Source organism: Coturnix japonica, chromosome 3 (assembly GCF_054131305.1).
Source record: "Coturnix japonica strain WE chromosome 3, WE-NBRP24, whole genome shotgun sequence".
NCBI lineage: Eukaryota > Metazoa > Chordata > Aves > Galliformes > Phasianidae > Coturnix > Coturnix japonica.
Window position 1 is genome coordinate 76639510 of NC_140665.1, and position 20231 is coordinate 76659740.

At 37.2% G+C, this 20231-nt stretch overlaps 1 protein-coding gene across 8 annotated transcripts in view; it reads left to right on the forward strand.

The window, feature by feature from the left end:
* Nucleotides 1-16655, forward strand: part of COL12A1 (collagen type XII alpha 1 chain) — a 93953-nt gene extending 77298 nt beyond the window's left edge. For 5 of the 8 annotated variants that reach the window (XM_032443437.2, XM_015859050.3, XM_015859056.3 and 2 more), the window contains 9 exons: nt 1034-1087; nt 2346-2399; nt 3327-3398; nt 9196-9231; nt 9342-9408; nt 10577-10765; nt 11825-11893; nt 12921-13091; nt 15488-16655. In XM_032443437.2, the coding sequence (XP_032299328.2) occupies nt 1034-1087; nt 2346-2399; nt 3327-3398; nt 9196-9231; nt 9342-9408; nt 10577-10765; nt 11825-11893; nt 12921-13091; nt 15488-15669 (894 nt within the window). In that variant the 3' untranslated portion in view covers nt 15670-16655. Of the gene's footprint in view, nt 1-1033; nt 1088-2345; nt 2400-3326; nt 3399-9195; nt 9232-9341; nt 9409-10576; nt 10766-11824; nt 11894-12920; nt 13092-13469; nt 13529-14222 lie in introns of those variants that run through there. The other 3 variants (XM_015859055.3, XM_085543743.1, XM_015859054.3) reach the window with 2 other exon arrangements.
* Nucleotides 16656-20231: the final 3576 nt, after the last annotated feature.

A 20231-nucleotide genomic window follows, 5' to 3' on the forward strand; every position in this document is an offset into this window, starting at 1 on the left:
TTGTACTTAGGAATCTGAAAAGTAGAAAATTCTAAACCATTCAAAACAGCAAGATTAAAAGAACAGCTGTATTGAGTCAAAGCTTATATATATATGGCCAGTTGTAAATGTACAAGGAAAGATCATTGGATTAGAAAAAGTACTCTTATATCTACACAGTAAATTCTCTTAACGTCTGACCACTTGTAATTAAGCGTCTTCCTAAATTACAGGTTGTAGAACCTTTGCAGAGCTCTTCTTCAGTAGAGTTGTCTAATTGCCTTCTAGTTTTGGAATTCAGATTTTCTTAGGCTAATGATCTCCACAATCAATTGTGCGATTTCTTTACGTGTGTTTTCAGTCCTTATAACTTTGAGAAATATAAACTTAGGCAGCAATGGCCTGTAAAGGGACATGCTACAGTTGAATGCACAGTGAGATGAGACAGAAGTGGGGAAGAAATGAACCATATAATACAAGGTTGTTCAGTATTGATTCCTACAATAGTTGCCCTGATCCTACAGGGTGTTGAGTGAGATCATTCCTGTATGTACTATTTTTGTGTTCATTCTTAACCCAGAAGCTACAAGGAAGAAAATTTACAATGTCCACTATAAAGCAACACAGTATTAAGAATTGTAGATCAGAGAAAGGAACAGTAAAGGAAGAGTCTAATATTTTGTTTCATTAGAAGCACTAAAACCAGCGACTGCAGTTAGGCTAGCACCAGGTGTTAAAAGATTAGCTGACATCTGTTAGACATGCTTGTAATGGCAATAATTATGATATACCTCACTTCTGGTACAGTACTGAAAAATTATGTTTGAAGTGTATGAGAATGCAGTAAAATGCACAAAGAATGCAAGGGAGGGTGAAGACTCTTATCATAAAAATGAAATACATTGTTTCTCCTAGAGGACTTATTTTAGTAAATGTCAAAAAGTGAAATTAAAGACTAATATTTAAATGTGTGCATAGACACTGGGGTAATTAGCATAGCAGGTATATTCATTCTGTTTCTGATGCAGTTTATCATTTCTTTTTTTCTCTATAGGGAACCCCAGGCTTACCTGGTCCACCTGGCCCAGTGGGACCTCCTGGTGAAAGGGTAAGTTTTCCTCGGTTACCTTCTGAAAGACCATGTAATATTATGGGTGTTTTTTTTGTTGTTTTTTTATTTGTTTAATTTTATTTTTTATTTTTTACATTCTTTATCGTGGCTTTCTGTTTTCAAGTACTTTTTTTCAGAGAATCCTTTTATTTATATCCAACTGGGAGAGGTAAATTGAAAGAACTGGAAAAACTTGCAGGTGAAAACCTTTCCAGATAACCATACGGTAGCTGGAGAGTTTCTTTACAAATTGCAAGACTCACTGACCTGAAGAGGTTCTCAGGTGCCTGCACTTGATGAGCAGTGAGTCTCCTGAGTAGGAGTCTGCTGATGTACTCAGCCCTGCTGTCTTTTGTATACTGTTGCTGCTGTAGGCAATCTCATGAAAGGTCTACTTGTCTTGACATCTGCAAAATGTTATACCCTTAAACAATGTGTCTGTAATATTCTTAGCATGAAGGTCAAGTTTACTCTTTAGCCCATTATTATTTGGAGTTAAGAACTTTTCTTTGGATGGGGGAATTCTGAAATGTCTTCATAATCAAGGGGATGCTTACAGGTTGTTGCAACCCCTCTCTTCTTTGGAACCAACTGAGCAAATCTCTTTTGTCTTCACAGTGCCACATTACTCTTGAGATGACTGAAGCATTGACTTACTTTGACAGTCTAAATTAATAGCTGATATATGCATTTATAATTGTGCTTTACTGGGTATTTATAGCCGGAAATCAAAATGGAGAACCACATGACAGAAATTTGTCAAAGAATATACCATGCGAGTGTTGGGTTGTTAACGTGCCATGGATCATCGCTGCTAGTTTGGGAATGGGATTTCTCAACATCCTTTTTTGAAGGGAAAATAGCTGGGAGGGATATGTTCTGTTATTCATTGTTTAAGTAGAAATCTCAGGTTTTCCGTTAATCTGTAAGTGAGAGAACAGCAAAAAGAAAACCTCCGCTGGTATACAGCAGCAATTCCTTTTCTTAAAATATTAATTTAATACATATTAATTCAATTCTCAGTTAATCAACAGCAGCTGAACATCTAAATTGGCTCAAGCTCATAGTTCCATATTTAGCCTTTCCCTACTCTAGCTGTTACTGCTATTTTTGTAAATATCATTGTGGATAAGTTTTAAAATGCATGCTAGTAGTAATCAGGAGTATTGTGATTAAATAATTCTAAGGACCATTTTAATCAGGGGAATGCTACAATCTTAGGTTAATCTCTAATCATGCTTTTGTTTTTGAATAGGGTTTCACAGGAAAAGATGGTCCTACAGGTCCCAGAGGCCCACCAGGACCAGCAGTAAGTATAATTTTGTCTTTGGCATACAAAGAATGAAAATATATATATACACATATATATATATATATATATATATATATATATATATGTGAATGGAGAGACCTGAGCCAATAGAGAGCTACACTAACATTTCCAAATCCTCTTAAATATGAAATGGATCCTTTGTTTAATATCCCAAATGGATCTGATAAATTATTAGTAAAAGGTGAGCAGAGAGCTGTATAGAGCTTCTATTCATAAACATTCAAGAAAGTTTAAGTCTGGTTTACATTGCTTTTACCCACTTGACTTCCAGTGGTTTTGAAATTATTTTTTTTTTCAGTGTTAAAAAGGAAATAAGCACTTTACCTCATTCTTTAACCACAAAATTTAAAAGCATTGCTAGATCTACTGATACCAATTTGTTCCTGTGATAGACCTAGGAGTTTCCAGGGCAGGGTAATAATTTGGACTGCTCCTGCTTTCCTACTTTTTGCTCCTCTGTGGATGTACAGATGAGGTTTTATCACATAACCTAGCACTGATATGTTGTTTATATTTATATAACAGTAATTAATTTTATGGACTTTTTGTAATGGACTTTTAAATGGATTGCACACCTGCTAGAGCAAGCTAGAAGTCACAAGTGCATTGTATTCCTTCAGGAACCTGTCACTAAGAGAGATATGAAAATTCACTAGATATCTCTGCATCTTTAGATTCAGAAATGCCTGTTACATAGAAGAACATATTTCCACAAATAATGTTCATTTGATTTTAATTTTCTGGAGGGAATTTTTCAAGCTTGATATTTACTTAACAGAAAGAAACTGATGAGAGCCCTTTTCAGTACTGCTCTGATCTTTTTAACACCATAGAACATTTCTTATTATCACTTACATCATAGTAAGTTTCTATAATTCATTTTACATATTTATTTTGCTTTAGGGTGCCCCAGGAGTTCCAGGAGTTGCTGGTCCAAGTGGAAAGCCAGGGAAACCAGGAGACCGTGGGACACCAGTAAGATAATGATACACTTGGAGTATCGATTTTAAAATTACACTGTTGATGAATATAAGAAGACTTACCCTTAATTTAAATGCTTGTATTACACTTATAACAGTGGTTAATACAGTGAAGCTGACCTAAAACCACAAGCCTTCTTTCAAAAATCTTATTTTTATAGTATGACTTTTTGCTGAGTTTAATAGCTGGGGCTGGAAACTGTGGTCTCTGGTTTCCACTGAAAAGATTGTAGACTATCATGTGCCAAGACATATATTCCTACACTGCATAAGCTTGAAGAATGGGATCAGTAAAATGGCTGGAAAGTCATATGTGTGTGTTTGTGTAGTAAAAACGTGGTACATGGCTGAAGGTGGAAAATCTTTGGTAATGTTATATAATCACTTTTTGTTTGCAAATGTTTTGGCTTTCTACAATGTTATTTTAAGACTATTTGAGAGTAGATTCTATTCAAACCTCTAAAGTAAGTACACTTTAAATTAGGGTGTAAGATCAATAGTTTCAGGAGAAATTTGAACTGAATTCATTTATATAATCTCTGAGGAATTATGTTTGATTCAGGAGTGAAGACAACAACTGAAATGTGAAGTCATTCATTTTTTCTATCTTAATGTCTGTCATGCTGCAAAAATTTTCCATGCCACCTCAATGTCTTTGTGTACATGGCAGCTAGGTAATTTGGAGGACTACATACAGTAGGTTGGGCAGCTTGATGAGCATCAGGAAGCTGGGTTATTTACTCGTAGTCTTGCTGAATTGTCTGCGTTTGTCAGCCTATGCATCCCATTTTCCTTGCAGTAGAGGATGCTGGCTATTTTAGAAAGGATTTTAAGCTTCTTCATATGATATTTGTTCTAGGTCATATGGTTGGCAAACACAGCTGGGATACAGGGTGCTGTGGTTTACTAACAAATGAGCCCCAAAATATCAGGTTTATCTGAATTTTCCTTCACCTTGGATAATGAATTGCCGCACCATTGCAGCAGCAAAGACATTTTGAAGGAAATAATGTAACTAGAAGGGAATCTGCCTACAAGGCCAGTTTCAGTGCTTTTACAAAGCGAGGCAGTCAATGCCCATCTAAGAGCCACACGTAGGTTTTCCTAAACTGAGTTCCTTTCAGTTATAATTTATTTTTTTTCCGATTATTGCGCTTCTTGTAATGTGACACTGTGCATTGTATTTAGCAATTCTTATGTTTCTAGAACAGATCCCAGCAGGAATTCTGGCTTGCACCTTGCACAGATGTTTTATCAGACTCCTGGTGGACAGAATTTCAATGCTTTCCTTTGTGTCCTGCATTAGAATTCCAAAGGTGCATACTCATGGCCAAATACAACTTGTAATGTCCTGAGTCATAGTTCATGCCTGCCTGAATTTCTAACTTCGTGTCCTGGAGAAAAATAAGGAGGCTTCACATTGCTGCTGGTACATACAAATAATTTTCAATGAGATCATACCAATTTTTTTCTTCTACCCAAGGTTCCACAAGAGGGGTGATAGACCCCTACAAAGTGCAGCACATAACATCTCAGATCAAGGATACACTGTTGCATGAAAATTTTATTCTGATTGAATGCGGTCAACTGAAGCTCTTTCCTTATGTGTGAAATGCCACTAAGGTGCTAAGCTGAGGCAGACCACACCAATAATGTGGCTGTAAACATAGAATTGTAGAATCATCATACAGTGGCCTGGGTTGAAAAGAGCCACAATGATCAGCTAGTTTCAACCCTATCTAAGCTAAACCTCACCTGTCTCAGTTTAAAACCATTCCCCATTTATCTGACTCAACACATACGGACACTAAAACAAGCTGAAACTTGAAGCATTAACTCTACTGTCATGAAAATGGGAATCTGATATTATAATCTGCTTTTTATGTACTTCCAGGAGAAACATATTTGGGTTTTCAGTGTATTAACAAAATGGCTGAGAAACATAACATAAGAACATAACCGAGTCAGTAATCTATACAGATGGTTTCTTCTAGAAATGACTAAAATATCTGTTGTCTGTCTGTCTGGTCAGTGAAACAGAGTTCAGTACTACTAAGTCAACACTTGTACTATGTGGTAGAAACCTTCAAGGCTAAGAAAGAGCTAGTAAGATAGAGGAGGATATTGGATGAAGAAAAAATGGCTGTATGTTTTCTGTGTATAAGTGTAATAGGAAATAGAAAATCCTGGATTACCAGACTAGTAAAGTGATGGTACTGTTGTTTTATAGATGTGAGAAAAAAAGAATGGTAATGAATGAGTGAGCAGACTTCCTTCTTATGGTGGAGCTTTCTTGCTAATAAAACAGACTCTGTGACATGGTGTTTGTGACAACAAAGTCTGACTTTGTTGATCTAGGAAGTCCTAAAAAGACTCTACAAGACATTTATGTTGTATATATAAGGTGCTATTAGGACTGGTGGTTCCAGAACTAAACAGACTGAAAAGTTTTAAAGGGTAATCTTGAGCTCATAAAGGAGACAGTTGTTCTGAGTCCAATGCATTTTCTTTAAGCATTTTCCATTCTCTGCTGGAGTATATTTACTTATTTTGCATCCAGCTATGCAGAGATCCTAGATGAGGTATCAAAAAGATGGTGACTTGAAAGCAAAGTCACTGGCAGATCTTGTGGGAAGCAAGCATTTGTCTGGAGAAAACAACTGAATGCATAATCTTTTAAAGTGAAAATAGCAACTTTCCTTTGCTTTGTCCATCTTCAGCTGTAGAATTCTGCTACAGCCCCAGCCTTCATCCCACAGCTCAGAAAAATCCCACATGCAGCACAAACTAGCATTTTCTTGCGCTGACCCCAAGTGACTCACTCAGCACAGGATATCAAGAAAGCAGAACGTCAGCAGCAGCTGCTGCTTCTCAAAATTCTGGCAAACATTTGGTAAACTGCCCAGTTTTGTCTATTAAAAGAAAATAAACAAATTTAAGCAGAATTTAGCCAAGCAGGAGGAAGATGCAAATAACAACTCAGTAATAGCAGTTGTAATTATCTTTTTGAAATCATGTCTCCAATATACTCAAATGAAAAATGAACTTTGTTGTTAGGCAGTTAGCTTCTAATTTTTATGTTTTAAGATTAGTTAGGAATGGCCTAGGCGTTTCTAAATCAGTCTATCAGAGGGAGCATCTACAACCTCTCTGGGCAACCTGTTCCCGTGTCTCACCAACCTCACAGTAAATAATTTTTTCCTAATGTCTAGTCCATTAGGATGAAATGAAATAAAGAATGAATGAGCAATGAAAAGTGAAATGAAATAAAATGAAATGAAAAAAAAAGGTCAAAAAGTGAATATGCTTCAATTTTATCAGCGTATAGGATTCACATTAGTAATTGTCTCATCTTTAGCAAAGTGACACATTCATAGTCTGACCATTCTAAATCTTTCTTTGAGTCTATACAATTAATTTTGCATGAACAAGTTGTGATATATGATACAAATAAATTACATAGCAACTGCTTAACTCATTAACACCTCATTTCTTCCACGACATGCTAGAGGGTAAGAACATATATCACTGCTGCAGAGAAGCTTGGGCAACCTAATGTGTTCACACCCTGACATTGCTCATGGGATTTTCTTAGTCCAAAACCTTGATGGAAATTTATGAAACAATGCCACTGTATTTGAACTGTATCCTCTGTGACTGCAGTGGAATGTTTTGTTGTCTTGTGTTGAAATGTATTTGTGGGTACTGTAGGAATGTTATGAAAAACAGCTGCAGCCCACACAGCCTTTGCTTTGCTAATAGTGATAAACAGACTCCTTAAAGAAATATTAAGATGTAAAAAACAGCAATACTTAGGTGTCTGTGTACCTATGCAGAGGGCATGGGAAATATACTACAGGTGAAAACCTATTTGAACTCACAGTAGTACCTTTTTGCTTAACGAACAAGCAAAGGTGTGCTGTAAACATGTTGGGGCAGATGAATTTAGGACAGATATTTAGGAAGGCTCAGCTGTGGCTTAATTCTGCTTCTACTGAAGACACCTGTAGAACTCACACTGGCCACTTCAGGAACCATGGTTTAGGGTGAAGTTTTATTTGTGTTTCTCTGGAATATTTTACACATGTAGCATTTACCTCCATGAGTACTGAAGAGCATTGGAAAGGCCATATATATGACAGCTCCCTAAACAGGACTTGTGCTAAATGCAGGGTTGGTTTTATTATTCTTATTTTAAATAATAAGTTTCTTTTGTATTTCTGATGTCAAACTGAAAGAGGAGTTTTAAAACACTTTGCAGATTTTTAAATATCTCATTGTGACCCAGTGGCTAAAGCAATTGACTCCTTATTTTAAATGGACTACATTTAAATCTAAAATCTACAGTTTTTATTGTGGCCTAAATCACACCAAATAGGCCAAAATAAACCATAAATAAAAACATCACTGCTTATTTTGAAAATCATTACAAATCCATCACACCAAGCATTGTAATTAAATTTTCCTATGAAAATATGGCTTTCTCTCTTGATGCTTTTCTTCACTAGCAGTAGAATGCAAACATAACACTAAAATCTCAAGCACTGTGTGGGAGTTGCATGCACAAATGTGTTTGCAGATTAAATTGTGTATGTGTATCTCTACTTCAGCACTTAAAAACATCTTTATGGCATACCTGATGTTTTTCCAGCAATAGACACATGCATGTATATAAATCAGAATCAGTCTTCCTGGTAGGTTTCTTATACAGTATTCTTGAAAATCAAAGGAACCAAAACAACATTTGAAGGCAAATAGAAATAGCTTTAGGCAACAGTTAGTACTTTGCAAATGTTAACAACCATAAAGCAGCTCTATAAGACTAGAAACACTTGCAAGTTAGTGGGGGAGCTGTCACAATAAGTAGAATAAGCACTTCAAGTCATCTTTATCTGTCCTATGTGTTGTCTGTGCATAGCACTCTTAACACAGCTCATTTTAGTGTGGGTTCAAGGAGACAGCTACCCCTTCCTGGACACGTACTATTCTTCCTGTCTTTTCTGCTTTAATTATGAGTTGGCTTAAGACATAAAATAAACAGTCACATATAAATCATGCAAGGATATTGACCACTTACAGAAATGTGAGGCTAGAAATTCATCTTTAAAACTTTCAGTGTGTTCCTCTGTCAGAAGGTATCGGCTTCTTTGGCCCTCATTTGAATTTTTTCTTCCAAGTTTTTCTTTGTCTGATCATGCACAAAAGATGACTACTTGTCCTGTCTTTCTTGGCACCTCCTTTAGCACCTCTGAAATATAAAGTTCAAGAATGACCAGGTCTGTCTTCTTCACAGTCAGAATATTTTCTGGAGCTGTATGTCTCAGACTACAGTCTCCTGTGCTCCAGGGCTGCTTCCACCCTGGAGTGATTAACCTTTAACTTGACAGAATGTGGCTTGAGATGAGTTGATCTAATGAATCCCTTTCCTGGGCCAAAACCCCATGTTATTTAGTGAAAAGGTAATTTAATCTTCTGAAAACCACTTGAAAATATAAGATCCATGGCACAATTTGCATCCATGCATCATACATAAATGTCTGTTTTATCTAATTTTCAGATAAGAAAGCTTTGTTCAGCAGAGGCTTGAGTACTTAGTACATCTGGTAGATGTCTGTGTCAGTCTCAGTGTAGTTCTAGGTAGAAGCTCTGAGGTACAGGACTTGGTATTCTTTCAGTGTTTGTTTTTCCTTGTATTAAGTAATACTTTGGACCTTCTTTGTCTATATTCCTGTGCAAGTATGCTGCCATCTATTTTGCAGTATTAAATAATAACTGTAATGTTTTTACTTTAGGGTACGCCTGGAATGAAGGGAGAAAAAGGTGACAGAGTAAGTCCGCTTTAAACTCATTTTCTGCCAGATCATTTTAATTAAGCACCATCTCTCCAAAAGCACAGACACTTTGTAATAAAACCCTTGTTTTGATTTTGATTGTTTAGGGTGACATTGCTTCTCAGAACATGATGCGAGCAGTTGCAAGACAAGTTTGTGAACAATTGATAAATGGTAAACACTCTTGCTTGCTTTGTTCCTCATACTAATCTACCAGATTCCTTGTTAAAAGAGAAAACAGTGATTCACACTGAAGATGAAGCATACTGGCCACACAGTAAAACAAACTTGAGTGATATGATGGTTGTCCAATGCCAGTGATTTAGTGGAAAAATGTAGCATTACATCTTGCCAGATTGAAATGGCCAGCTTCATCATCAGCTAATCTGTGACCTCTGGAAAAGTGTATACAAGTCTAATACCTTTGCAGGTACAACACAGGTGACTTTCCTGTTGTCACTCTCTTCTCAAATTAACAGATCTGTGTTATAAAGTAAGTTTTCACATTAATCAGGTCTTCGGGAGGAGGGAATCCGTGAGGAAAGGCATGCTTACATCAGGTGCTTTACTATTGGGAAATGACTGATGTGCTTCGGGTAAATACTGTGCTCAAGGTCAGCTGTGCTATGCAAGTAAAAATGATACTGCTTTCAATAAGGACACCAAGTGGAATTTCAGTCCTCTACTGCCACACAGGGAGTAGTTACAGAGTGCAGCTCTGCATCCCATGAAAGCGTGGTTAAGGGTTATTCTAGGATTGATGAATAGCACAAATCAGGGAGAGACAGATGTGGCCCCTCCCCTAATGGGCTCCTTTCTGCATAGCTACACAATGCTGTTGGTCTTGTTCAAAGAGAATTTTCTTTGAAAATTAAATTTAGGCACATCACAGTGTCCTGCTTGATCTACACAAGTAATTTATCCCACGTCTGTGAAAACTTCTGAGCTTTAAGGCTTCACAGAAATGTGATCCTCTTCCCTTTTTGAACTGGGATAAGTCATTTCTGTTCTTCAGAGTAGAAACAGTGTCTGGCTACAGCTCTGAGGAGAAGCAGATTGTAAACTGCATGTTTTTGTGACTTTAATTGCTTTAGAATTAGATTTTGCTAATGTTGTCAGCTTCCCGAATTCCACTTACCCCCCTTCTCTCCCTCTTCCATTTATTTTGAGCCTTCTTATCAGACATACATCTTAAGTTTTCCTAATTAATCTAGGCCAGTTCAGCACTAATTTTTGGAATGGTCATATGGAGAGGATTTAATGAAGAGATGCCTTCCCACTCTGAGAAGAGACTTTTATGCATTTCACATGGTTTACTGAAGTATTCTCTTTCATTTTGAAGGCCAAATGAGCCGATTCAATCAAATGTTGAATCAAATCCCGAACGATTATTATTCAAACCGTAACCAGCCAGGGCCACCAGGACCACCTGGTCCTCCAGGAGCTGCTGGGTCAAGAGGAGAGCCTGGACCTGGAGGAAGACCAGGATTCCCAGGACCTCCTGGGGTCCAAGGACCACCTGGTGAAAGAGGTAATGTCCAAGGCAGCTGTATATTTCACAGTGGATGCCAAAAGAGAAGTCTGATCCCTTTGCCATGTCAGGCTCTGAAGCTCTCACTTAAGCCAGTTAGGTCAGTCAGATTGCTTGAGATCCTAGTGGACAAGGTTAATTACACCAGTTCTGTTCTCTGCCTCTCCCTTGCTCATGTTTCATAAAACACAAGTTGGTGTAACTTTTTTGGCTGCTGTATCATACATGAACAGGATATCCCAGGAAAGATATTGTTCTCAGAACTCTTCTGGCACTAAACAGCTACATCTTGAAAGGCTGTTTGGAATAGCACAACTCTTTGCAGAATGGTCATCTGATTAAGAGAGAAAGTGAGTCATTAAAAAGAACAAAAAGGAGTTGAAAGAATTAATTCTATGTCATTGGCCCTTTGCACTACCCTGGGAGAGGGACACAACTTTAAAGTGAATTTGAGCATATGGCTACATCTAATTTGTGGCTACCTTGGATCACTGCAGTGACATGAAGTTTCAGTGCCATATTATGGCATTGCCTTTGCTTATACGAGCTGCTCAGCTGTAGTATAGACTCAGCACTATGCTTTCTAGCATAAATTTTACTCTTATCTTTAAAAGAAGACTTTGATTAAAGCAAGGAATTTTGAATTTCTGAATTCTGCTGTTTCTGAATGTTGTTTCTTCATACTTGTTTCTGAGAAAGTGTAAAGCATGCTTGATATCAGAACCATGCAAGCTTGGTTGCATCTTCCTGTTGGCATTTTAAAATAATAAGGTTCTGTGACATTTTAAGTGTCAAAAATACTTTTCTATGCTTTGAAGAAGTTTACTTACAGTAAATTACCTCTACATCCTACTTTGGTTTTAGGTTAGTATATTTATATCCAAATTAAGTAATTCCCTAAGTACACACTGGGACATCTGTACAAAATAAGGTTCGACCAGCTCTATTCTATTAAATAATTGGAACTAAATATTAATATTAGTGAGAGAGCATGAAGAAATATTTATTGATGTAGTTTCCTTCCCTTGGTTTTTATTGCTTTTTAAAAAAAATCTGTAGGAATGCCTGGAGAGAAAGGCGAAAGAGGAACCGGATCTCAAGGACCACGAGGTTTGCCAGGACCACCTGGTAAATATTTCTCATTTTAATTAAAATCAGATTACAAAAAAGTGGCAGAAAAGACAACATTTCTTCATAGGGAACCAGGCTGTATATGGTAAAAGAATGTGCTTTACTTTGTGCACTTCTTGTTTTTGGTTTGTATTAGAGTTTACTGGGAGCCTCTTCAGAAATGGGCTATTTTAGCAACTTTTGGATGTGGCTAGTAGATATTTATCTTTCCTTTGCAAATTAATCTTCTGGCATGCTTGTTTCTGTGAAAGTGTGAAATTTCCTGAAAATACACTGTACAAATTCAGAGCGCCTGGATCCATTTTCTTCTTTAATTTGTAATTACAGAGCTGCAAGTTGTCCAAGAACTACAAAATAAGCCCATATAAAGAATTACTAGATGTTAGAGTTTGATGATTTTACTGTTGCTTTTGCTCTTTCTATCATGCAGTTTTGTTCACTGATGCCTTGGCTGAAATTAGCTGCATCATTTGTTTCTGCTTTTAGTTCAGTAGGCTAATATTTTTTTATTTTTTTTTACAAGACTCATAAGATGCTTGCAGCAAATTGTGATCCTGGTTACTTGAAGCTTTGTTTTTCTGCTAACTATAGTAAGACCTGTTCCAAAAAAAACATTACCTCATCTATCCTAGGGCTGCGGGGTAGCAGAATTAATGTACTCCAGTATTTTAATTGAAATCCAGTGTGTTTGCCTAATCTAGTAGCTTCCCTTGAGATCTTCCAATCTTACACAGAGGGGAAATAAACCAGAGAATTCATTGATGTTTCTTAGTTGGCTGGAACCTTTCTGAATCAGTTTATGTGAAAAAAAATCCTTATGTAAGCCACACACAGGGAAGCAACTAATGTTGAGTCATATTTCTAGTTTTGTTTTTCTTTCTGTTGACCCTCATAAAGCTATAAAATGCAAATGTTTTCTCACCAATGACATAGACTGTGTACTCTAGACAGCAATAATGTTAGTTGTTTTTATCAAGCTGGCTCTTAAAAAAAATAACCCCCAACCTTCCAATTCTGAAATTAGGTCCACAGGGAGAATCCAGAACAGGTCCACCAGGCTCTACAGGATCACGAGGACCACCCGGCCCTCCAGGTCGTCCTGGAAATGCGGGTATTCGAGGTCCTCCAGGGCCACCAGGATATTGTGATTCATCCCAGTGTGCTAGCATTCCTTACAATGGCCAAGGATTCCCAGGTAGGTTATGAACAACCAAATTGCTCTTTGTTGCAAATAGCCTTCACAGATGTGGCTGTTCATATTGAGTTGCTTTACATGAGACAGTCCTGCTGGCCTGAACATACTGAGTAGAGGAAAAAGCTGCAGCAAGCAGGTCTGCCTCACTGTAATGTGCAGACATATGAACAGCCATGTGTATTTGGATGCAGATTTAATTTATGTTATGTGTGATTCACTTTAAATAGGAAGTAGAAACAAAGTATTTCAGTTTTTTGTTGTTTTTTTTTTATTAGCATAGAAAGTTAGTTGAAAATGTTTTGCATAGGATTTAAGTGACCATTTTCTCTTCTTCTTTTCTCCCCCCACCCACTCCCTACCCTTTCCAATCTTCTTCAGAACAAGGTTGAATTCTCCATGTTTCTCTTGAAAAATAAAAAGAATGCTGTGGCTGGCAATTTCCGTGTGTCTCTTTTTGAGCAATGTCAGGATTATTTATACCAAATTTATACCTGAAATCAAAATTTCCCACAAAGGAAATCCATTTGGTGGTACAGTACAACTGAAAAACACCACTGTCCTACAATTTCTACTGAGTTAAACACCGTGGAGTCTCTGACTAGCCCTGGGTCATACCAGCCTTCTGCTCTGTGTTGAATCATAAAACAGTAGGCTGCTCCTGGAACCAAATACAGGGTCACCAATTCTGACTGGAAAGATTCCAATATGTTTTAACATGGGGATCCTGCAGGACCAAACTATTGTTAACAAATTAATAAGTATGCATTGCAACATCTCAAAGTTAGTGTATGTGATACTAGTACTGAATATGGTTTGCTGTTAGTATATTGTGCATGTACTCATGAAAAAAAAAAATTATATATATATATATATGTACACACTTGCAGACTCAGTGCTGCTGGCCAAAGAGCCAGATGGTTGTGAATATCTCACAAAATCCTTATTTAAATGAAAAAGGAAGAAAATTGTGCCTTTGATTCAGCAGTGTTCTTCTTTCTAGTGAGCAGATACGTATACATATATAAATATATGCCTATGAATTAACTGTCATGTATTTAGTTGGATGAAAGTATGTTTTTGCACATCAGATGGACTTTTTAAAAGACTAACATCATCTTTGACCTGTTTCAGGTTTCGGCTAACACATTTTCTAAGTCGCCAGTGCTGCTTACAGTTTGAATACATGAAAATCCTGTTTCTGAGATGTTTGCGCACGTGCTTATTAGAAAATGAGTCCGTATGGATATTTCACCACGGATATGGTTTTTGAACCATGTTGGCCTCATAGTATGGGGAGATTCCTTTTACTAACACGACTTGTGAATGAGATAAAGGACAGTGATGTCAATTCATTCAGCCTGTTGCATTTCAATAATATAAAATAGACAGTCTTTCTTTTATAAAAAAAGACCCAGACCATCTAAAGTCTCGGTGGTGAAGGAGGCTTATAAAACTACTAACTAACAAAGGTAATGGCTTTTGAAGAGACAGATTTAACCCGGTAAATGAGAAATGACTTATGTAAATAGTAAACTAATTGTGGCTTGTAAATGATTTGTATGGGACCATACCCGCTAAAATCTGTTAACAACTCTATGTGATGCTTTTGCATAAAAGCCTGCTGCTGCTTGCTGTATGCCATAATAACATCTTTGACAACGTAAGAAATCTATCTGTCTGTTGCTTGTTACCAACATGTCGAAATCGGGGCATGTGCCTTTTTTCTTATGTAATCTTGTTGGATTCTGTAACTACAGTTATAACTACAAAAGTTTTAAAATTATTTTTCTTCTGTTTTGCTGTAGTTTTTGGTGTTCCTGAAGCACCAGCTGTAACTCGCTTTGTTTCGAGGAACAGCACAAGAAAATGACATGTACTGTATATTGCCGCTGGTGATAGTTACGTGTACATTTATTTTCCCAGTCTCAGAGAAAAATAGTACATGCTGAGCCCACCTGTCCATTTTACGTACTCCATGTGTTCTATTAATTATGCAGTATAAAATAAAATCCAGTGCTTGGGTTTCCTAAATTAGCTGTAAAATAATAATTTTATTTGCTTTGCTTTGTTTGTTTGTTGTGTGGTGTTTTGTGTTGTTGTTGGTTTTTTTTAACAATATTCGGTCCCTTGCATAATTTAAGACTCTTTCTGCAATGTTTTGTGTATTATAAATACAAAGCCTTTCAAAATTAATTTTTTAAATTTTTAAAATTTTGCTGCCAAAGTTATAAATGAACAAAACTGAAAAGTACCCCCATGAGCTATTAATTTATATATTTATTATATGGAAATAAGATTGGACTCACATTGTGTAGACAAACTAACTGTCATGGTATTTGTGGATTCAAAGACATGCGATAACTATAATGTTCAATCGGACAACTATTTTCAACCAGAACCATACGTGCCTGAAAGCGGACCCTATCAGCCTGAAGGTGAACCCTTCATAGTCCCCATGGAGTCAGAAAGGAGAGAGGACGAGTATGAGGACTATGGAGTTGAAATGCATTCACCAGAGTACCCTGAGCACATGCGCTGGAAAAGATCGCTGTCAAGAAAAGCAAAAACAAAGCCATAAGAGATCTGTGTCTTGTATTGTGGTTTTTTTTTTTGGGGGGGGGGGGGGGGGGGGGGTTGGAGGGAGGGTTGGTTGGTGGTTTTTGCTATACTTGCATTTGCAGATACACACAGGGAGAGTGCATCATTTGTTTGGCAGAACTGTAGCTTTCTGGTCTTCTCATATCAGACGCACCCTTGTTCTGTATCTCGCTTGTGTGGGGATAGCAATATGTGTAACTAGCAATTTCATTATGCTCTGGACATGCTTGTAAAATACTATTGCTTACAGGGGCTGCATACAGGTTCATATCTGCATTCAGTTATCCCAGGGCTGCCTTTTCCTTAAAATAATGTTTAAAAAAAAAAAAAAAGAAAAGAGGAAAAAAAAAAAAAAAAAAAGGAAAAAAAGGAATAAAAAGAAAAAGGAAAAAAAACCCAAAAATAACCACAGAGCTGCTGCAAGGTTTTTGAGGACTGTCTGCTTTAGCTCTACATTTTTCTTCTTTTTCAAATGCATGTTTGCAGTTCAGTCAGGTCACAAGTCTGCATTATCTAGCTGAAAAAGAAAGAAGCCCAAACTTCTCTATCCTTCCGATATCACTGTCATTTTCTTCTATTCTTAGTTACACTTTTCAGAGCATGTACTGCTCTTATACATCTCCTTTAAACACCACAAACATTAAGTAGCTGAAATCTTTGTATCAACTGGATACAGTTTAATAATGCCTGAAATCTCCTTGTTTGTAGACACAGCATCATTTATGCCAAATTGCAGTCAATCCTGCAGAAATGGAATTGCATGTTTATGTTGTATATTTAGTATGGAATTTGATTTTCAGAATACAGTGTTTCATAGTTATCAAAAGCAGTTGGAAATTGTTTGCAAGACTATGGATATAGAATTGCTGCTTTTATATTTTAACTGCAAATTGTGAATTTCACTGCCTTATATTATTTATTTCTGAAATGAAAGAGGCATTTTTCAATAAAACTACTGAAAATTTCTATGTGGTTATTCATTTTTTTTTTGAAAGGCCCACTGAGTCTGATGCCTGTGTGTTCAGTTTGGTAGTAATATTTATTCCACCATTTGGAGATGCCGGGTGCCAAAAGTCAACCAGAATGGGAATAGTCTTAAAATCAGTATTTGGGTTGTGGTATCTTGAGGTTGGTGGATGAAAGTAGGGGAGGTTTCCACCGTCTGAGGTATGAATACAGCTTTTAACAAAATTTAGTCTGTGACACATTTGGTGAAGAGAATGAAAGAGAGGCTCATCGGTTCCAGGTTTTTTCCTGCTTGATGTTTCTAATGGATGGTTGTTGCAGCCAGAGAGAATCTTTACCTCAGGAACTACTTGGACTGCACAAAGTTGCTAAAGCCACATAATTCTTCATGTGCCATGAGCAGCTGTGGTGGCATTCAGTTCAGTGTTAGCAGATAGATTTATTCAGTGGAAGTGTTTGGTATTTGGTGAGCTTCATCCTGTTGGGATCATGCAGGACATGGATATCTGCTCAGGAGGTCACCTCAGCTTTGATAACATCATAAGCCATAGTTTAGCTTTACATAGCCAGGGCGACAAGGCTAAATAAAACAAGAACTACTACTTTTCAATTGACCAGAAGAATCACTTGCTAAAAGAGAAGAGAATGGACTAGAGATGATCCTTCCTACTCCTGTTATCTTGACAGAGCACTATCTTAGATGTAGTAATACCTTTCGCTACTACTGGAGTAAAGCCTTTCACACTCATTGGGAAAGCTGCAGTGGCATTTTTGAAGATCATGGAAAGCCGTGAACGTGGAATGATATATGCAGGCTGGCTTCCTGATCACTAAGTGTTTACTCTGCACTGGAAGCTGTGATGAATGTTAGTGTCCACAAATGGTGGTTATAGAATATCTTCATAGATGGCCTGAGTAATTATCAGTGAAATCATCTAGTTGTGGGATTGAAGCTAGATGATCTTTGATCCTTTTCAACTCAGGCCTTTCTATGATTCTACGAAATGAAGTAAAAATGAATAGCATTTTTCATCATGACTGTGATTACAGCTGCTTGTTTTTTAGACTGAAAGGGAATAATTCTGGGCAGCTTAACTAAGGAAACATTTAATCAAATCCATTGGTTCTTTATGTTCTCATGTAATTGTGGAGAGTTGAAGTATCAGAAATATGTCCTGCAGCTTGATGTGCAATAAAGAAATGCATGAGTCTGGCAGAAAATAATAAAAGGTTGGTAGGAGTTTAGAGAAGTGATTAAAAATGTTTCTCTGAACTGTACTTAAAATAATGACATCATGCATTGGTCTCCCATATGTCTGTTTCTGGCATTGACTGTGTCACCAGGACAAGCTTAACCAGATGCCCATATCTACATAAGAAGGATTCCCATCTGTTCTCCAAACAGAGAGTTTTACTGAAGGAATGGCATATTTACAGCATATATTTTAAGTTATTTTCCTATTCCTCCACAAAAAAACATACCCAATGTCTTGTAGATAATCTTCAGATTCCTTGTGCTCTTTTTGGTATCAGTCTTAACAGAGGTGCTGCTATTTCATTATCTGTTGGTCTGAAGTATTTAAACAGTACGTAGAAGCTCAGGTCATGCATTTTAATTACAAAGTTCCTGCTCCGGATCTGCAGGATGGATACCAGCTCTAGGATGTGTCTTCCGTACAGGCATGGAACTGTGAATCATGACTCAAGATGACCTCTGAACAGTTTTATTCTAGGGAGAAAAAAGAACAAAATAAAACCTCAATAGACAACAGCAAAGAAACAAAACAAAAGAAACATCCCCAAACCTGGCTGACATTTCTTTCCCCTGTGCTACAGTACTCGACATAGGTGTTCTGCTGGCAGTCCATTTTGGAATAATAAAGACTTTCCAGTGGCTCATCCAAAGTCCAGAGAAAATACTTGAAGTGTTTGGACAGAACATATAAATGAGTGTTTACTGCTGGAGGCCAACAAGGAAGAATAACTCACTTCCAGGAATTCTCATGGGAATGACTTTGTGGGGGTACTGATGACACTTCTGGGAAACCTGATGTGAGGATGAGCCAAGCAAGTCCTGGAGAAATACAGATGCAAAGCAAATACAAACAAGTCTGAGTTCCTGAATACCTCATGAACAACCAAGCAGTTTGCATAGTCTGGCTATTTTAAAGAATTGCTTAAAAACTCACTTTTAATTTTATATGCATAAATCCTTTGGCAAAAACTGTGGTTGTGAACAAGAAAGTGGGAATGGGTCATTGCTTGTCTGAAATTAGGACTGAGCATTGCCGGGAGAATCTTAATGAAGGAATTATTTCTCTGCATTCCCACAAGTATTTTTGAGAGTTCTTCGCATTCTGATTGCACAGATAGCAAAAGTGCGCAAATCCTCAGGAAACGTTACTGTTTTATGAAGGCTAAATATTATGATGGTGTGTCATTGCTGGGATCTCTGGACAAAAATAATGGGGAAAATGGAGCAAAGGAAAACATGTAGAGTGCCTCACTTGAAATAGCGCTTCCCTTCTTTTTTTCTTTCTGTTGTGGTTTCGTGACAATGTATTTTGAATGCTCTAGCACTGGCTGCACAGCAATACTCTCAAAGAAAGAACACAAATGAACAGGGATTCATGTTGCCAGGTATGTGTCTCAATCTGCAACAGGAATAGCTGTTCTTAGGAAGACTTTTTTTTGGCTTGATCAGCTCATTAAGATGTGTATGGTCATCTCCTATGTGACTGGAAAAGAGATAGAAGAAATGTTCTTGAAGAATTCTGCCCACATAAAAATTCTTAGTTGACATTCAGTTAAAAAATAATGGAGTCAGAATGGTATTTGAGTGCTGATATACTGTTTGCCTCTGAAAATGAATGCTCAGCTGCCTTTTCATTTGTGACATTTAATATGTTTGTATCCCAGTATTTCTATTCTTTTGATTCATGTGTGAGGATGCGGAGCTAATTCTGGCACATAGTATCTGAGAAAGTGATTTTGAAAAGTAAACTTTAATCCTGAGTTCCGTAACATCAACTGTATTTTACCACTGACATAAATGAAGTTGAATTTATAGTCAGAAAATCTGTTCTGTAAGCTTGGAGATGCAAAAAAGCTTTTAACAATAAGATGCTTGGTTTTTAATGAGGAAACACAACAAGATGGTTTGGAGCTGTGACCCAGATTTTGCTCTCAGTTTTGTTTCTGGGTCAGCATTGTTCTGAAAGTCTTCACCCTTGAAAAACACTTTGTTTCTGAACTATTCTTAGATAATAGTTAATAGATAATAGTTGCTCAGTTCAATTTCTACTTACACTCTTGTATATTCAGCCTTAGGTGCCCTGAAGGCTTAGTTCCTGGTCACTTTTGTGTGACCCATACTTATAGAGTGGTGCATGCTACTGACTGGTCTTTCAAGTTGCTAACCTTTCTGGGTGCTTACTTTGAGACATCTGTGGATGTCTCAGTTTCAGAAGGGTCGATGCCTCTAATATCCTGACCCCTTTAACCTGCCTCGGGTTATTTTATAAGTCACTACCAAGATTACCAAAACTAAAAAGAAAAAGGACCGAAAAGACATGT